The 20,983-nt window shown below is 37.6% G+C and overlaps 1 protein-coding gene across 3 annotated transcripts in view; it reads left to right on the plus strand.

The window, feature by feature from the left end:
* LOC131076663 (uncharacterized) overlaps nucleotides 1-20,983 on the plus strand; it is a 144,785-nt gene that overhangs the window by 10,857 nt on the left and 112,945 nt on the right. For all 3 annotated transcript variants that reach the window (XR_009372380.1, XM_059220130.1, XM_059220129.1), the window contains exon 3: nucleotides 10,364-10,551. Coding sequence is in view for 2 of the 3 variants with exons in the window: in XM_059220130.1 (XP_059076113.1) it covers nucleotides 10,364-10,551 (188 nt within the window). In the remaining variant the exon portion in view is untranslated. The remainder of the gene's footprint in view (nucleotides 1-10,363; nucleotides 10,552-20,983) is intronic.

Below are 20,983 nucleotides of genomic sequence, written 5' to 3' on the forward strand. Positions count from 1 at the left end.
ACAACAGTCATGGAGTACAAGCATGAGACTACTCCAAGTGTCTGTGTAGATGAACTCGAGATGGTGATGTCTAGGTTCATTGAATTTGCCAACAAAGAGAGAGATAAGGGCAGCGTGGGAGAGGACTCTCAATCAATGTGAAAAAGATACAACAGTCATGGAGTACAAGCATGAGACTACTCCAAGTGTCTGTGTAGATGAACTCGAGATGGTGATGTCTAGGTTCATTGAATTTGCCAACAAAGAGAGAGATAAGGGACACTTACTTCTAGATGATGAGTTGTTTGATGCTTAGTTGACATTTGTTAGGACCCGGAGGCAACTGAGAGGTGAGGGGGGGTGAATCAGTTGTCTATTAATTTCAACCCAAATACAACTTAATTAAACTTGATGCATAATACCAGTAAACCAAACTTAATGCCGGTTGACAGTTTAACAGTTAATAACAATACCAGTAAAGTTTAATGCATGAAACAGAAAGACAAATAACATCCACAACACATAACACAGATATTTGTACGTGGAAACCCTGTAAGGGGAAAAACCACGGTGGGAAACCTTACCCACAATCAGATGATACTACTGCAGATAGTATGTGTGTACAAATGGGGTCTGCACATGTAGAAAGGTCAACTGCCTAGAGCTCACTGCTCAATCACAAGATGGGAGTCACATTGACTACAATTGGATGGTTAGATCCAATGATAATGTACTGCTCAAAATAGCATCTTCATATGCTGGATTCAGTACCGGTTAAGCTCTGATTGTCTTCTTCATTCCTTCCTTGAATCTTCAAATGATGTCTGCATGTATAGCTCTGCTTATATTCGCAAACACCTTATTACAATCTTCAAATGATGTCTGCATGAATAAGTTGTCTATTAATTTCAACCCAAATACAACTTAATTAAACTTGATGCATAATACCGGTAAACCAAACTTAATGCCGGTTGACAGTTTAACAGTTAATAACAATACCGGTAAAGTTTAATGCATGAAACAGAAAGACAAATAACATCCACAACACATAACATAGATATTTGTACATGGAAACCTTGTAAGGGGAAAAACCACGGTGGGAAACCTTATCCACAATCAGATGATACTACTGCAGATAGTATGTGTGTACAAATGGGGTCTGCACATGCAGAAAGGTCAACTGCCTAGAGCTCACTGTTCAATCACAAGATGGGAGTCACACTGACTACAATTGGATGGTTAGATCCAATGATAATGTACTGCTCAAAATAGCATCTTCATATGCTGGATTCAGTACCGGTTAAGCTCTGATTGTCTTCTTCATTCCTTCCTTGAATCTTCAAATGATGTCTGTGTGTATAGCTCTGCTTATATTCGCATATACCTTATTACAATCCTCTATCACACTTCTTACATTCCCATATCAATCTCACAAATGAGATCTTACATATATACCAAAACCTAAGACCAAATGTGTAGGTTGGCTCACTAAGAATATTACAATTAAATCAATTACAAATGAATCAATATGCGATACATCATGTTGGCTCAATGCATTTACAATAATAACCAATAAACAAATCATCTCCATAACATGTCGTGCTGATTTGGAATAGATAATGCATGCCGGTCTATAACCTAGACCAATTTGCTGGTAACAGCAAATATGCCAACTCGATTAGACCAAAAGCCAAATCACCAAAACCAAATGTCCAAACAATGTCTTCGACATAACCAAGTAATCTCCAAATGATAACAGATCATCCTCAGTACCAGTGAACAATATAACCTACCGGTGAACCAGATACCGGTGACTGTGCATAAGTCACTGAACTTGCTGGTGAACATAACCATAGATCTCCAAATGATAAGTGCTGATAAGTATGACAAGTGTTGACAGGTGTTGACATCAATGACAAAACCAATGCAACACATCCATAATACCAACAACATCTAGTTGTTGGTTCTTTACTCTAATTCTTTTTTTCATAAAAGGTGGTCATTTACTTTGAAACCCTAATTAGGTTTCCATCTTGTAATCTCGGTCCTTGATTTCAAATCAATCTTAGTCGTTCATTTGTGGAAGGATCTCTATAAAAGGCTTATGCCTTCTCATTTGTAAATAATTAGATAGCTCATTAAAAATAGAGAGTTCTTGCTCCTTAGACTAGGAGAAGGAGAAGACATTGTTGTAAGACTTGGAGAAATAAAATCTGATTGCATTGAAGATATGGTGGATTCATGTTTATTTCAACTTGTTGCATGGTGCTCCTTTGATTTCTCAAGTTGTTAGAAGTGCATTGATGTTAATGGAGAATGCGACAACGTGACAATGTTTATTAATATAATGATATTAATGAATTTCTATTTGTATTGTAAAGTTAGCTTGAGCCTTTTTTATATGGACGCTTAGCTTCTATCCTGGAATGTACATTGTTCGTTGTGATGGTGTTCATTGTGATATGAAAACTCTTTGCATAATCCTTGGAAGATTGCACTAGTTCTCGTGGAGTTGTTGCTATTGGTGTTGGAAATAAGCCACACCCGGATTGACGATGGACTAGTCCAAGAGGGGCCAGTAGCTCAGGTAGAGCACTCCAGTAGCGTATGGAAGGTCCTAGGTTCGACTCCTAGCTGGTCCATGTCTCAACATGGTATCAGAGCCAGGTCCAGGCTAGGAGCCCCAAGCACACAAGAGGTGTGGCTTAAGGGGGGGTGTTGGTGTTGGAAATAAGCCACACCCGGATTGACGATGGACTGGTCCAAGAGGGGACAGTAGCTCAGGTAGAGCACTCCAGCAGCGTATGGAAGGTCCTAGGTTCGACTCCTAGCTGGTCCATGTCTCAACAGTTGCTGAGCATGGCAAAGCAGGACTTGGTCATTGGGAATTCGTCCATTGGAGCATGATCCATTACCTGCATTATCCCTAAGAGTAGATTAGAACTTCTTAACGTTTTCCCTTTTGTTTTTTTTTTTTAGTTCTAGTTTAGTCCATTTAACGAAGAAGCATCACAATCTTGCAAAATTTGATGATGAAGTTCCAGCCATAGCATCAAGAGAAGTGAAGAACAATAAAAGCGTAAGTGCCCCTTGGATTACGAGCATACATCATACCAAACGAGCTATAACCATCATAAAGTGGCAAGTTTGCGTAGGAACCTTGGAATCACTTTTATGAACTTTTGCAATCTTAGCATAAAATGCAATTTTCTCAAGAGAGGATAAAGTGTCTTTGGCATTTTTATTCTGTGTTGGTGTGCTCACAAAACACCCATCAACACACCTCTTAGCACAATTAGGATGATTTCTTTTCAAAGAGGAGCAAATGATTAGCATGCTAGCCATTTGTGCAATGGTGGACAACTTGATTCCAAACTTGCCCCATGCGCCACTTGCATCATGCTAGGAATCATGATGCTCAATTGGACATGCCGCCTCGCTCCATGTATCACCTACGCAAAACTAGGAATCATGCTGTGTGACTACACACAAGTCCACACTAATTGCATCACCTATAGAGTGCTAGGAATCATGTTGTACAGTTTAGAAGAAATCATACAACTCTTGTGCATTCGTTTGCATCATTCATCTCTTGCACATCACTAAGGATCATAGCTTCAAAGACAACTCTGTTTGGTTTTTGTGCCACATCTTCGCCTATACACAAGTCCATGACAACATAGGCTACATAGTCCAAACCCTATGTAGAACCCTATGCAACACCTTAGAGTATTGGACAACATTTTAGTTTGCACAAGAAACCATTTGGTGCAACTGCTTGAGCTGTTTCATGACAAAGACACATGCTAACATAGCATGCAATGGAGTACCAAGCCAATGGAAGATGAAGTCACAAGCAGGATTTCAATCATCACAATTGTTTAATTAACTAATCTTTTGCCTTCTTGGCATTGTACTCTATAAATAAATATCTGCAGCAGTAGTTAGAAAGCATAGATCTTTAGAAATATGTAAGATAGACAGGAGAAAATACATGGCCATACATCTCTCTTGGCAGTATGCCATGTACAATATACATAGATTAAAAAAAAATTGTTCAAATTATACTCATAGTATTCTTCTTTGTCTAAACCCTCATCTTTATTTTTTCTACATGCATACAACACATCTATATTCTCATCTAAAGTGTTATCCCTTGGATGTCCCTAGGATTGGGATCATGTTAAAATGTGGTAGACAAGCTAGTAGACCGGGCCAAGGGTGAATTGAATTATAGAAGATATCTGGTAGACAACACGATTGACATTAAATTGCCATGATTTGGATGTGTCTGATGTGGAAATGAATCATAAATAAGAAATCAGAAGTGAAAATTACATTTATGCATAGATCCAAAAGATACATGTTGATCTGTAATAAATTTTATTTATATAAAAATTGTGTACATGACATTATCTTTTGAAGATGGTTGACTGTCTCTCTTCTTTGTATAAGTCAATCTATGTGCATACATGTGTAATTATTGATATAAAAGGCTAAGGAACCATCATGGAAGATTGAATGGTTGCCCTTTCACATATATTTGTGCCTTATGTTTGTCACAAGGGAGTTGTGTCAATTAGTAAAGATAAGAATTGGACTTTAGGTACTGTTCCTTATTCCATGGTGTAGCCCTTCAAGTCATATGGGGTGCTTTACCCCACATGGGAAGTTAAGGTTAACTCTAGTGAGATTAGAATCTGTAACATCATGTGCCACTGACAGTGTTGTTGTAGCAATGGATATAATACTTTATAATACTTGACTTAGTAGGAGATTGACTCTGTTGCTTACTTGAATAAGTTTGAGTGTGGTATTGATATGGACCAGAAAATAAGAGATACCATGCTGATCAGAGGGCTTACTTTTTCTGGGGCAATTTTGACGCTTTCAGTTTGTTTTCATGTTCCCGAATGAGCTCACAAATTTAATCATCCTTAGAATGCAGGATGGGGTCATCATTGTCCATTAAATAACTTTCCATGGCTAGAATCAGACTAAGAAAACCCAAATCAAGCCTAAGAAGATGAAACTCTAATCCAGCAGATAATTCCAAGCATTCCTATAACTAGATGGGACTGAAGAATCAACCAAAAAATCCATGGAAATAACAACTCATGCTATCGAAACTAGGAATTTGTTGATGTGTTTTTAATGTACATGTGAACACAGAATAAAATACCAAAAAGTATCTTATCCTCTCTTGAACAAAATCTCTCAAATGCTGAAGATTAGCTTAAGGATCACTTGAGAAGACTCCAAGGTTCATGAATGTAGGGTCACTACTTTTGGATAAGCTCATTGGTTTGATGTGATTATGCTGAAATCACAAGGGGACTTACATTCGAATGCTTGAATGCTTGATTTGTTGGAACTTAGATCATCTGATGTTATAATCTGGTGATGCTTCTCGGTCCTAAACTAGCTCGAGTTTGAAAAAATGGCAAAAGGAAAGGGTTGAGAATCCATTCTAATCCTAAGAATGTAGGAAGATGAGTGAATGATTAGGTGGTATCCTACTGAGCGAGGTCTCACCATCAAACTGAACAATTTGACACAAGCTCAGTGCAATCTTCTAAGGACATTTCAAAGATGTTCGAATCGATACCATCAAACATTGATCACCATTCAAGTTAATGCATGAGCAATGAGTGTAGAACAGTTCGAAGTTAAGCTCATATCATTCTAGTTGACCACACATGGCACACTTATAAGCAGCAAGAGGCTAGTGGTATGGATTAGGCAGATTCCACATGAATACATTAAACAAATTCTTCCATCCAATCTAATTACATGAAAGCAAATTGAGGAGCAAAGACCATGCGAGTTGTTGAAGTAACAAATCAAATTCACCATAACTTCAATGAAATCAATTGTTCTTTACAACCATGTTTGGCAACAATCTTTGCCTTCTCCTACTCTAACTTTTATTCTAATTGCTATTCTATTCACTATTCTACTCACTATTAACTATTCTCCAATTATTAACTATTAACCAACTATTAACCTTTACAAATGAAGAGTCTGAGCTTTATATAAAGAGCCCATTTAGAATGAACGGCCAGGATTGATTCTCCATCAATGGCCAAGATTTTACAATGAAAACCCTAATTAGGGCTTGTTACAACAAACTCTCCTTAGCCAATGAGAAAATTACATTCAATGAGCATGGACCAATAGACATTGAGGGTAGTTACATTGGAGTTTGTGCCTTTGTGTATGAGCTTGATTCATTGAACTTAGACGTGTTGATGCGGACTTCATTGACTAGAGGAATGGTGACTGGGATGCCACTTCAATCTTGCACTTTGTAGACTTGAGTTGATTCATCATCATGAAGGGATGTTGAGAGATCTCTCTTGATACTCAACATTATTCAGTTGCTTAATATGATGATGATGATGAGAATTATTGACGTAGTTGGGTCCTTCTTCCATCCTTGCTTGCTTGCCTTGGAGTGATTGCATGATCTCTCCTCTGCCATCTTAGGATCTCTCCATTTCAATGAGATAGAAGTCTTGAGATTCCTCCTTTCTAAATACCCTTGTGTTTAATGAAGCTTCTTCTTCTTGGACTTGCATAGTGGTGGTAGGAACTAGGAAGTATTTGGCATGCCAAAGTCATTCCTTCATCCTTTGATTGCTCATCTTGCTTCGAAGTAGTATCATCTTCCTTACATATCTGCAAAACAAAGCGAGTATAGAATCAAATACATAACATATGATCTTCACACACATCTTGTTTTAAATTGACCTCTCACTTTGATTCCATGCGATTTTTTTTCACTAAATCTGATCAAGAGAAGGCTAATAATAATCAATTAATTCTCTATGTGGAGGACATTTTTAATGTCAAAGGGTAAATCTGGGCTGTCCAAGGTGAATTCGCTGATGATAGTCCCCTTTACTGAGCAAATTCGCTTGCTCTTTGATCTTCAAATGACAAAATTCGCCATCTCCAAAAGACTAACCCTGCACTCAATGATGAAATTCGCCCTTTATAACTGCTAATGTTTGATGAAGTTCTCTGTCTTGTTGTAGAAATTCGATTACCTGCTAACAAAATTCGTTGATAAAAGGAAGCTAATGTTTTAGTTTGATGTTAAATGATCTTATGAGCTCCCTTATAAATGCAACCTAGGGCAGAGATATGTCTTTGGGATGCAAGGCCGACTTGATCTAGTGTAAACAAAAATGTAAATTATCCTTCTTGATGCTGGCCGACTTGGTAAATCATACTCTCCCTTCTATCAATTCGACCTTTTGAATCACTTTAGGTGCCCAAATGTTTGCCTTGTGGAATTTCGCTTTGGATCTTATGTAATTCGCTTGAGGTGGTGATAATTTCACTCTATGTCCTTGCTAGGGACAAGACCTATATGACAAGTTCGCTCTCTATCCTTCCCAAGGACAGGACCTATATCAACAAAGTTGCTCGCTCGCCTTTGCAAGGTATGCTCTCTTCAAATCGCTTCATGTCCTTTAGGAGGACAGAGTCATAAGAAGTGTTTCGCTCCATGTACTTTCCAAGGACAGGCCCTATATGGTAAATCCGCTCTGTGTCCTTGCTAAGGACATGACCTATATCAACAAAGTTGCTCTCTGGCCTTTGCAAGGTATGCTCTCTTCAAATCGCTTCATGCCCTTTAGGAGGACAGAGTCATAAGAAGTGCTTCGCTCCATGTACTTTCCAAGGATAGGCCCTATATGGTAAATTCGCTGTGTCCTTGCTAAGGACATGACCTATATCAACAAAGTTGCTTGCTGGCCTTTGCAAGGTATGCTCTCTTCAAATCGCTTCATGTCCTCTAGGAGGACAGAGTCATAAGAAGTGTTTCGCTCCATGTACTTTCCAAGGATAGGCCCTATATGGTAAATTCACTATGTGTCCTTGCTAAGGACATGACCTATATCAACAAAGTCGCTCTTTGTTCTTGGTAGGGACAAGGCTCATAGTGCAGTTCGCTTTGTGTCCTTGCTAGGGACAGGACCTATAACATAGATTTTGCTCTCTGACCGTTCTAGGGACAAGCTCAAGTTCGCTCTGTGACCCTTCTAAGGACAAGCTCAAGTTCACTCTGTGACCCTTCTAAGGACAAGCTCAAGTTCTCTTTGTGACCCTTCTAAGGACAAGGTTGATTCTAAACAAAGTTCAGATTAAGACACATTCTAGTTCTGTCTACCATCAGCAAGGAGAAGGCATGCAAATGATTTCGCCCAATGTCCTTTGGAAGGACAGGACCTGTAATGCATTTTCTGCTTCAAGACCTCTCTAAGGACAAGCTTCAAATATGGAATTCGCTCTATGTCCCTTGGAAGGACAAGCCCTATAATTGAAAATTCACTCTATGACCTTAAGGAGGACAGGCCCTATCAAAACTCGTTCCAAGATACATTCTAAGGACAAGACTTAAAAGATGCATTCAGTCCAAGCTGATGCAAGTTAAGTGAAGAAGCTCGCTCATCGTCCTTGAGGAGAATTTCGTTCTATGTCCTTGGTAAGGACAAGATCAAGGTAATTCGCTCACCGTCCTTTCCAAGGACAGTGTTTGAAACTCACCACTTCCTTTTACCTCATCTTAAGTTCCCAACCTCTCCATATGAAAGCATCATCAATTCGGCCCTTACGAACATCTATAGAGGAAATTCGCTCTGTGACCTTCGGAAGGACGGGACCTAAAACAAAGTCTCGCTCTAGGACCCTGATGAGGACATGAAACAAGTTCGCTCTTGACTCTTAGGAAGTACAAGACTCTCCAAATTCGCTCCTGAACCTTGGCAAGGTACGGGAGCTAAATGCAAAATTTCGCCCTAAGTCCTTAGAGAGGTACATGATCTCAAACAACTTTAAACTCAATCCTTCACTTTCCTTCACTCTACTAGATCATATCCCAAACCTTCATGAAACATGTTAACTTTTACCCTTCAAAAACGCTCAAGGAAGGAATTCGCTCTAATCTTGAGACAAAGGACGTGTCTAAGGCAAGTTGGCTCCAGCAAGGGATATGACTCTATGTAGACACTTCGTTCAATCTCTCCCATTGCCTATACTTTATTCATCCAAACTTCCAATTCTTGAGTCACTTCAATGTCCATGTCAAATTGATCTTCAAAAGTGACCCTAGGGAAGACTCCTCATTCAATCCCTTTTCACCTGATTGATGAATTCTTGGCTACTCAAGAAATTCTATCCCTTCAATGCAAAAATTAATAGTAAGGACTCTAAGACAACCTAGGACTGAGCAAAAAGGACTAATCCTAGAAAGCCAAAAGTGGGGGTCCCCATTTGCTACGAGGTGATGTGGGAATACCTCACAACAGAATTTAAAGAGGAAATTCTCAAGAGAGAAGGGCATTGAAATCATCAAAACTCTAGGAAAGCAAAATGGAGAAATCACCCCAAAACTCATTGCTACCCTTGATGCCTATGATACTAACCACTCCCTTTGAGAAGTCACTTCCTTTTGATACATTCAAATTTTATACAGTTATGCCAAACACCCCAAATTAAAAGTGTATTTTTCTAGGCCACACAACTTGCACAACTGGGCAATGACAGGCAGAAGTCTGTAACTTCAACAACAGATTTTTCTTAGCAGTGATCTTGCACTAGCGGGTTGACCACCACCTTCGATGTCTCCTGAACAATCAATCAACAAAGGTTTTTGCAATAATACAAAAAATGGTCAACACATAAGAATCTTGCTTGCACCCATGGCACACACATCATTTATGACTGGGTGTTACACCCTTGATTCTGATGCCATATTGGTGTAATTATGGACAGATTGCATATCAAACAGTTTATAAATCGAAGGAACATCCATCATACACATTATACTAATATTCTACAAGCATTGCACAGACTGTTGGATTCCCCCTACACACACATAAAATTCTCTTTTCTCAGAGTAGGATGGATCCCCAAAAATTACTTTAGCTTGGCCTTTTATGGTCCATAATAACAGATTACCTACAAACAACCAACTTGTCAAAGTGACTTATGGCAAACCACTTACTGATTGGTGGTTCTCCACATTTGGCATATCTGGCTCATAAATCTGCTCATCTAACCCACTAATGATGCATGACAACTCCCTTGATACCGATTATCATTAATATCCTTATATTTGAAGAGGATAAACTTTAATTCAGGCTATCCTCCAAAATAATTTTTGCAAACACAGCATTTATTGTTGCTGAAGTATTGTGTCATTATACATATTGCTGCAACTGCTTCCTTTTAGAGCTGAGATGTTTTATTTCAGTGGATTTGATTTATTTTGTTGATATAAATGTGTTGTGTTTCTCCCAAATTCTTACATTGTTAACCTAAAAAATGGGGTTTGTGATTCATTAATTGGATTCTCTAATGCAACTAACAGTATACGAAGGAATAAAGCTTTTCTACATAGAAGAGGATGAAACAAATCCTATAAATGTATATGGAAAATCAAAAGTTATAGCGGAAGAATATATACGATCAAATTACTCAAATTATGCAATACTAAGAAGCAGCATAATTTATGGGCCTCAACCAGTTATTCCTGTTGAGAAGTCTCTCCCAATACAGGTGTGGAAACTTGGACCTCTAAATATCTTATACATTATATTTAGTCACTGATTCAATGTTATTGTTCAATTGCTAATCAATATCAAATCTGAACTTCTAAATATTTGCTTTTTGTAACTGCTTGTTCACTGTATAGATTGAATCTACATCTTGAATTAGAAACTCAGAACATGCAATTTATTGGATGACTTCTGGCATCTTTCAAAAGAATTAGTGTGTAATGAAGAAATTTTACATGTTCATGTCCAACACGTTTTTGAATAGTGTCTTTATAGCTTCTTTTTGTTTCATTTTTTTTAACTTGCATACTTTTTTATTTTTATTTTTTATGAATAAGCGTTTTATATAAAAAGAGAATATTACTTTTTTATGTTCATGTACAACACGTTTTGGAAAAGTGTCAGCTGTGCATACTTAAGGACAATTTAAGTTTTCATTAAATAAGACACCTTTATAGCTTCTTTTCATTTCATTTTTTTAACTTGCATACTTTTTATTTTTATTTTTTATGAATAAGCATTTTATATTACTTATATAAAAAGAGAATATTGCGCATTCACAAAAAATAAGTGTGGAAGAAGTCACACCCTAAAAGTCCAAAAGGGGCCAACCCTAATTGACAAATCTGAAGAGACAAAACAAATTAAATTTTCACAAATATATTTTAAAATTGTACAAAATTTTATCTCAATTTTTTCATGTGAATTTATGTACATTTAAATTGTTCGATGGAAGCTTCCTTTATGTATTCAATGGATTTTGATGCATAGTTTCCTAGTCTCTTGTTGACACCTTTCAAGTGACATGCATATATAATTTTTGATACAAAAATTGCTCCCTTAACCCATTGTATCAGGATATGTGATAATCATGGTTCACATAATCCTTATCTTAAGTCATTTATTAGTTAGAAAGCATATTTATTGTGAGTGAGGTCGACCTAATGGGATTAGGGGATTTATATTGTACAATGATGCATGAGTAGCTATTAAGAATTGTATTTCAAGTTTTGGTCTTATTGGGAATAGGAGGTTGCCTTCATGAAGTGACTTATTAATATAAATCTAAGTTGCTAGTTCTGTTTCGGGTTAAGGTTTGGGTTCGGGGATCCGGTTAACTAGTTCGGCTAATTATTTTTCTGGGGGGGTTTGGGTTCATTTGGGTTTGTTAGTACAAAACCATGTAAAAATCATATGTATATATACTTTTAATCATAGCATCATATACTTCAAGTTCAATATCAAAATAATAATATCAAGCTCAAGTTTAATTGAAACTTTTAACATCATCAAATGCATTCTCTAAATAATCAACATCATCATCATCATTGGCCTTAGATGATATAGGAACATTAGATAAACCACAAGCAATGGCAGAGTCATTTGCAATTGCACTTGTGCTAATAGTGTGCTCGCTTTTTGATTCATCAAATACCATATGTTGAGAAGTGGAAGCATCCAAGTCAATACCCTTTTGCTCTATATTCCACATCTTCATCTCCCCTTGTAGTCATGTTGTTTATGTGAAAGGAGATGCAAGTTGGAATCCACATATACCAAGTTCTGCGCTCTTTTTGAGTGCAATTTGTTGTGTTTTACTGAGAGGATAAAAGAAATGTGCTCTAATTTCTTTCTGATGCAGATGAACTAGCAACCTATGAAGACAAAGTAAACAATTAAAGTTATACATTTATTAATAGAATTTCCAACTGTTAAAAAATAAAAAACTAAATAAAACCTTAAATACTAAAAAATAAATAGTCACTAATTGTTAAACTAATTTGTGATAAAATTTTGATCGCGAGGTGCTGTAGTTGTTGTAAGAATTGGCCATGGAAGTACCATTAACTATGAGCAATGAGCATCCTTCTTAAACCTATCACAAAGAGCCTCAACACTTCAACGATTTGAGTGCACAAAATCTATGAACTCATTTGTAATTGTATCTCACAATTCATCTTCATGGAAGAGTCTAAGGAATATTGCCTTGTACCCTTCAAATACTTAAGAATTTCTATATGGGGTAAAAACCTTCTTGGCATATTAAAAAATTTGATTGCTGGAGTATTTCGGAGTCAATGCATAGCCAAGAAGATGTAATGGAGTGGTCATCTTGTTCCATCTTTCTTCAACAATTGCATGCACTTTTTCGAAGAAAGTCTCCTTAGGGTCTTGCTCTTTTATACTTATAATGCACTTCATCTTCTCAAGCATCAAGTCGATGCCATCATATACTTACTCTCTAATGCAAGGCTTGTCCATGTCTGTATAGCAAATCATGCTCGTAATGGGCTTGATGAAATTAAGGAGATACTCCACACGATCCCACCATGAATCATCTAATATCCTTTGCCTAATTTTTGTTGCCCTCTTAGTGTTGCTTTGCTTCCATATGGACCAATTTCGGCTAATCTTCATATTAGAAAGTGCCTTTCTAACTTTCACAAGTCATCTTAAGACGATTGTGTTAGGGGCAAAACACGTCTTTGCAACCTATAATAGAAATTTAAGCCAAAAGGATATAAAGTTAAAAACAAACTTTAAAGAAGAATTATAATACACAATCAAATTATGAAAATCAGAAAATGTAAAATTTTATACTACTTACCTTCAATAGCTCCAATTTTGAAAATGATCTCAAACTTTCTTGAGACATTTGCTGCTTGGTGATGAACATCTGGATGTCCTCAGCCTTTGCATACATCTCTTTGATCGAGCCAATTTTATTTACAATCTTTTGTAGCATAAGATTTAGTGACTGGGCCACACAAGGTGTCCAAAAGATATGTTGATATCGTTCCTCAACCAAAAAACCAACAACTTTACGTTGTCCGTTATAAGTTGAACAAAGTTATGAGGTCCTGTTGTGACCTATTTCACGCATCGCCCCATTGCAAATGGGGACCCCCAGTTGTTTGCTTTTTAGGTTTTTTTAAGCTCTGCAATTTCATAAGTCTTCCTTTTTCGAGAGTTTAGAGTTAGAGTTTTTCCAAGAGTCACCTTGAGCCAAATAGAGAATTCTTGCCCCGATCAGTGTTTGGAAATCACCAAAGCACTCAGAAGGCCTGAAGGACGAAGATCGCAATTGCTTTGGGTCAATTCTGACACCTTCCAATTTTTTTAGGAATTTTTGGCACTTTGGGACCAATCCGGGAAGTAGCTTTTTTTGGCTTGCTTTTTGCTTTTTCTTGCTTTTTTTAAAAATGTAGACCTAGTGTTTGGTCCCTTAGGTCGTGGCATCAGTGCCCATGTCTTCAGAATCGAAAAATTATATCTCAAAGTGAAAAAAGCAGGGTAAAAGCCCCAAACTAGGGTTTGTTCCAAAAGTTCCAGGTATGATCATGGTTGAGCAAAAGAATTCATCTAAGTGTTATAGCTATGAAGAGATTGTCCAAGAGCGAGTTCAACGAGTATGGCTTAAAGCATCTAAAGGCTGTCATCTTCAAATTCGCCAAGGCAAGGGAGAAGAGCATGTTCCAATCAGTAGACAAGTCTGCCTTGCAAGAAAGCATGTTCCAGACACATAGCAGATCAAGCATGAACATGCCAGTTTGAATGGCATGAAGGTCAAAAGGAATGCATGGCTTATGAGTCTTCAAGTCTGCCATGTCCAATAGGAATATTGTCCAATAGAGCTGGAAGTCCGCCTAGCCAAGGTTTGGATATGTCTAAACAAGAGTGAAGTCCGATCTGCATATGAAGAGGACTGTCCAGACATTCCTAAACTACAACTTGCAATTAGAAAGGATGGCAAATGTGAAACAAACTCCGACTTGTAGTTAAGAGGACTGTCTAAACACTTGCCAAGTCCGCTTTTGCCAAAGACTACTTAAAGTCCGCCTAGGAAAGATGGCACAACAATGGCAAAGTCCGCCCAGCAAGGGGGTTGGCAAATGGAAGGCCAAGTCCGCCCTAGCATATACAAATATGGCACAACAACAGTCCGCCCTCCTAAAGGATGTCCAAACAGCCTCAAACTCTGCCTTGTCCAATAAGACTTAAAGTCCGCCAAGTATGAAAGGAGGTGGCCAATGGAAGGGTAAATTCCGCCTTTGTTAGATAAGTTCAAAATTCGCTTAACATGTTGAAGCATATGGCAAAGGTTATCTAAAGCCTGCCTTGAAAGCAAAGAAAGGAAGTTAAAGACATCCAAACTAAGCCAAAGTCCGCCTAGGCCAAGATGGCAAGGGAAAAGCATAATGAAGTCTTCCTAAAACGTAGCATGAAGAAGTATGAAGTCCGCCTAAGGGAGATTGAGGAGTATGTCATAACAAGTTGAAAGTCCGCCTTGGAAGGAGTGAAAAGAAAGACAAGTCTAAGCAACCTCCAAGTCTGCCAAGGGAAGTAAGATGAGATGGCATGTAAAGATCAAAGTCCGCCTATGCATAAGAAGCAATGTCTAGATATTCCTAGTGGCAAAGTATATTGCACAAAGCTTGGAAGTTGGCATTGTCCAACAAACAACAAAGTCCGCCGAAAGGAAAAGAAAGACATATAGATGGCTAAACAAACCTCCAAGTCCACCTAAGGCATGATTAACAATGTCCAAAACATAACCAAGTTCGCCTAGGCTAAAAAAGAAGATGTCCATACAAGCTTCTAGTCCGCCAAGGGAAAGATGAAATGGCTAGCCAAGTGATAAAATCTGACTAGAGATGAAGACGATCAAATTCACCATGAGAAGGGAAAATCGCGTAGAACAAATAAATTTGACATAAAGCACATGGATAATTCACCAATGATCAAGATGAAGGGGTTGGAAAATAAAATACATGGAAATATGTTTATATTTTTCCAACACTTAAAATTATTTTCAAAGGGAGAATAAGATCAACACTTAGAAATTTTTTGGAGAATCATCTAGAAGATTCTATGCCAAATTGCCTTGGATGAAGAATAAAACCTTCCATTTTGGAGGAAATAAAACAAGGCTAAGTTCGATGAACCTAGAGAAAACAAAAAAATGAAAAAAAAAACAAAAACAGGAAGCTTCAAAAAATCGAACTTCTCAACTCTATATCAACTCAACTTGTCCCTTTCAAAATTCATTATTAGGTTTGAAGATTGGAGTTCGATTTTGGAAGAAGTTTTCTCTCTCTCTTGAAGGTTTGGAAGATTGAATTTTGAAGAAGTAAAATTTTCCAAGTGTTGAAAGAAAGAACAAGGTGCTTTTTCTGAGTTTAAGACAAATTTTCATCAAAATCAGTAAAAACAAATCCCAGAGGCTCAAGAAATTCATATTCTTCATTGATTTCTTCTGTCTAAACCATTTATTTTTCGAAATTTGCTAAGTACTTAGCCAATTTTTTCCACTTTCAGTCTGATTTTTCACAGATATTTAGCCTTTTGACAGGCTGAAAGTGAAATTTTCAAGTTGAAGTTCCAAAATCAGGGTTAAAACCTTTGAATTTTCTTGAAAATAATATTGAATTTTTATCCCTTTTGCAGGTTTATGACTACCAAGGGAGCACCTTCGAGAAAAGAACAGATGAAGTTCATCAGTAAGGGGTTACAGCCAGAGTCAAAAATCATTTCCAAATGGAAGAATGTCACAAACACCAACCTCGGGCACGTAGACTTCAAAGAATTCAGAAAAAGAATGTACGAGCTAGATGGATTTTTGCCAACACCCATTGCTAGCCGGATGATGAGAAATGGCATCATCCACCGGCCATGGATTTCCACCGGCCATGGAATGTGCATAATTGATGGTTGAATGCGCCATAAACTACAACTCACAGGAGAGAGAAATAGTTGTGCCAAATGGAAGAGTCTTGGCTCCTCTTGAAGAACTAGCCATTCAGGAAGCATTCGGGATTCCGAGTTACAACAGGTTTTCCTATAAAACTAAGGAGCAAACTATAGACTTTATGAAGATCAACCTTGTTGATGTTAATGCATGGTAGCTTATGCAAGATAAGATCTTCCTAACCTTCCTTGTTCTGTTATTTATCTACATGCTTCATGTCTGATTTATATTGCATATGATTATCGGATTGTACAAACATTGCTTATCATTATGCTATCGGGCTAACAACCCGATAGCATATTAATGTCAATTGTTAATTGGCATTAATATGCTATCGGGGTATTAACCCGATAGCATATTAAATGCTATAAGTTATCGGGTTAAATTCGCCGATACATACTTGCTATCGGGTGCATAAACATTGGCACTGATTCACATCTGTTATCGGGCTTAATTATATCGGGCATATTTGTTATCGGGTTTAATGAATACACCACTTCATTTGGCATTAACATTGGTTAACAAATGCACCGGTTGGATTATATAAATCGTGCACTTTGAATCATCGGTGTTTATATGAACCGATTCATTATATTGATCAGTCATTATATTATGATATTACAATATGCTATCGGGGGTTTTTGAACCGATAATCAGCATTGTGTTAATGGTATAATTGTAAAGGCACCGATCAATGGGTGCATTGATCGGTCATGCCTAAAAGGCATGACCGGTCAATACACCAATTGACCGGTTGCCTAAATGATATATAGGCCAATTGAATTCATTTGGAGAAGACATAGAAAATATTAAATGATCTCTCTCCTTCAGACCTGCAGATAAAAATCAGAATTATTAGACATTGACATAATTCCTCATATCCATATATAGCATTCATAGTTCATAACTTGTTCTTTAATTGAAATTGAAATAACTTTACATGGTATCAGAGCCAAGGTAATCGAACCTAAGGCTATTCAATTTTGATAAAATTCAAGGATTAAGTTACAAACTACATCACATTTCCATAATGGCCAATGCTATCAAATTCGAAGATAGACTCGGAGGTAGCGAAGATTTTTCAGCTTGGAAGTTTAGAATCAAAATGATTTTAAGAGAAAACAAAGTTGATTCATATGTCCAAACTGAAAGTGCACAACCAGAAGATGAAACCGAGAAATCCACATGGATCGAGGGAAATGATAAGGCTATTAAAATAATAGTGGATGGGGTAAGAAATAATATAATGCCCATCATTAGAAAGCAGGAGATGGCTTATAAAATGTTCAAGGCACTTGAAAGGACATTTGAGATATCAAATGCAAGTCGTACTCTGGCATTAAAACGAGAGATCAACCATATCAGTATGAACAAAGGGGAGACAATTAACTCCTACTTCATGAGGATATCAAGCCTAAGAGATGACCTAGCTTCCCTTGGATACGACATCCAAAGCAAAGAGTTAACACTCATTGCTCTAGATGGATTGCCTAGTGGATGGAACACATTCGTCCAAGGCATCAGTGCTAGGTCCAAATATCCTAAGTTTGAAAGACTAAGAGATGACTGTCTACAAGAAGAATCCAGATTGAACAAGGTAGGAATAAAACAGAAGAATATAGATGAAGACTTGCAAGTCCTAAATACAAACATCAATAAGAAGTACAAAAAGAAGCAATTCAGGAAAAGAAAAGCTAAACAAGGAAAGAACACTTCTAAGAAAGACCTATCACATGTTCAATGTTATAGGTGTGACAAATTCGGACACTATGTTGCAAACTGTTCGGAGAAAGGGAAGCAAACCACATTTGCAAAAGTGAGGAAATCTAGAAGAGAAAATGACTCCGAGAACTATGTCCTCTACTCAGCACTTACAAGCCATGCTTCAAACAAGTCTAACTCATGGGTGATCGACAGTGGTTCATCCAGACACATCACCGGCTTTAGAGAAATACTAGACTCCATGATAGAGAAAGATGATGAGGAAGTAACCATCGGAGACGATTCTTCACATCCAGTTAGAGGAATTGGAACCTGCACCATCAAACTGAAGACAGGCATGTCACTACGACTTGAAGAAGAACTATATGTTCCAGGCATCAAAAGAAATCTAATCTCCATATCAGCACTAGAAGATCAAGGATACAGAGTGACCTTCATGGAAAACAAGGTGTTGGCTTGGCCAAAGAGATCCTCCATCAAAGACGCTAAGGTCATTGGTCGAAGACAAGGCTATTTGTATGAACTATGTACAGAGCCCAATCTAGCATTGATCCATGAAGCAACTAATGCAAATGAAGTATGGCACAGGAGATTAGGCCATCTGAATTATAGAGCTTTGTCAACTATGGGAAACCTTGTCATAGGTCTACCTAAGTTGAAGCAATATCATTCAGAGGCATGCAAAGGGTGTGCCTAAGGTAAAAATACCAAAAGTGCATTTCAGAATAGTACTAGGAAAACTAGCAAAGTTTTGGAGTTAATTCATTCTGATGTATGTGGACCTATGTCTGTACCCTCGCTAGGGGGATTTTTGTACTATGTAATTTTTGTTGATGACTACTCTAGGAAGACGTGGATCTACTTTTTGAAATGTAAAGAATCAGAAGAGATCCTAAGTAGGTTTAAAGAGTTTAAAACATTAATAGAAAATCTCTCTGAAAACAAAATTAAAACCTTAAGAACTGACAATGAGGGGGAATACACATCAGGATTATTTAAAGACTTTTGTAAAAATTCTGGGATTAAGAGGGAGTTGACAATACCTTATAATCCACAACAAAATGGAGTAGCTGAAAGGAAAAATAGGACCATAATAGAAGCTGTCAAAGCCATGATACTAGATCAAAATCTAAACTTGAACCTTTGGGCAGAAGCAACTAACACTGCTGTGTACATACAAAATAGATGTCCTCATTCACACCTTGAAGATAAAACTCTTGAGGAAGTCTTTACCAAGACAAAACTAGATATCAGCCATCTTAGGATATTTGGGTGTCTGGTCTATATTCATGTACCCAAAGAGAAAAGACTAAAACTAGAACCCTCTGGAAAAAGGGGAATACTTGTAGGATACAGTGAAACCTCTAAAGCCTACAGAATCTATGTACAAGGGCAGAGAAATATTGAACTCAGTAGGGATGTAATCTTCGAAGAAGATTTAGCCTTCAAAAGGGCCCAAAATACAATAGAACTTGAAATTCATAATCCTACTCCTAACCTAGAAGAAGAACCTACTCCTGAGCTTCAGAGGGAGTATCTTGAGGAAACTATAAGTGAAACACAAGACCCACCTATAGATAATCGCAAGAAAAGACCACTATGGACCACCAAAACTGTAGCAGAAGCTCAAAAGTTCGCTGCTCCTTCAGGAACCTTCAGGGAAAGCAAGAGGCCTAATAAATTCATCAACTATGTTGCACTTATGAATGATCTCTCTAAAGCTGAACCTAACAATGTTTCAGATGCACTCAAACATCAAGTATGGATAGATGCCATGACTGAAGAATATCAGTCCATTATGAAGAATGATGTTTGGGAGATTGTTCCTAGGCCAACCAAGAAGTCTGTTGTGTCTTCTAAATGGTTGTTTAAAATCAAGCATGCTGCAGATGGCAGTATTGAAAAACACAAGGCCAGATTTGTAGCTAGAGGGTTCTCACAAAAGGAAGGAATAGATTACGAAGAAACATTTGCACTTGTTGCCAGGTACACATCAGTAAGAGCTGTCCTAGCCATTGCAACAGCAAAGGGGTGGAAGGTACATCAGATGGATGTTAAGACAACATTCCTAAATGGCGAGATCGTGGAAGAAGTCTACTAAGAGCAACCTGAAGGGTTTGAAATTCATGATGCAGAGTCTCATGTGTGTAGACTCAAGAAAGCTCTCTATGGGCTCAAACAGGCTCCCAAAGCGTGGTATGAAAGAATTGACACCTATCTCTCAAAGCTGGGTTTCTCTAAGAATGATGCAGATCCTAATCTCTACCTCAAAAGAAATAAAGGTGATATGTTAATATTAATTTTATATGTTGATGACCTATTAATCATAGGAGATGATCACCTAATAGATCAATGCAAGAAAGATCTATCCACAGAATTTGATATGAAAGACTTGGGGCTTCTTCATTACTTCCTAGGATTGGAAGTATGGCAGAACTCTGATAATATTGTACTGAACCAAGGGAAGTACACCTTGGACATATTGACAAGATTTGGAATGCTAAACTGCAGACCCATGACCTCTCCTATGGAAACCAACTTCCATAAACTTAAAGAAGCAGCAGCAGAATCAAGACCTACTGACCCCACTCAATACAGGAAGATGATTGGGTCCCTGATGTATTTGGTAAATACAAGGCCAGATATCTGCTATGCTGTTAATGCCTTAAGTCAGTTCATGTGTGAACCTAAGGAGATACACCTGGTTGCAGTAAAGCATATAATGAGATATCTACAAGGTACCCTAAAGCTTGGTCTTAAATATGAAAAGGTTGACATAGATCTACATGGATTTACAGATTCAGATTGGGCTGGCAGTGTGACTGATAGAAAGAGCACTTCAGGGTGCTGCTTCAGTTTAGGGTCAGCCATGATATCCTGGATCAGCAGAAAACAATCTTCAGTAGCTCAGAGTTCCACAAAAGCTGAATATATTGCAGCTTCAATGGCTGCCCGAGAAGCA

Source organism: Cryptomeria japonica, chromosome 4 (assembly GCF_030272615.1).
Source record: "Cryptomeria japonica chromosome 4, Sugi_1.0, whole genome shotgun sequence".
NCBI classification, from domain to species: Eukaryota; Viridiplantae; Streptophyta; class Pinopsida; order Cupressales; family Cupressaceae; genus Cryptomeria; species Cryptomeria japonica.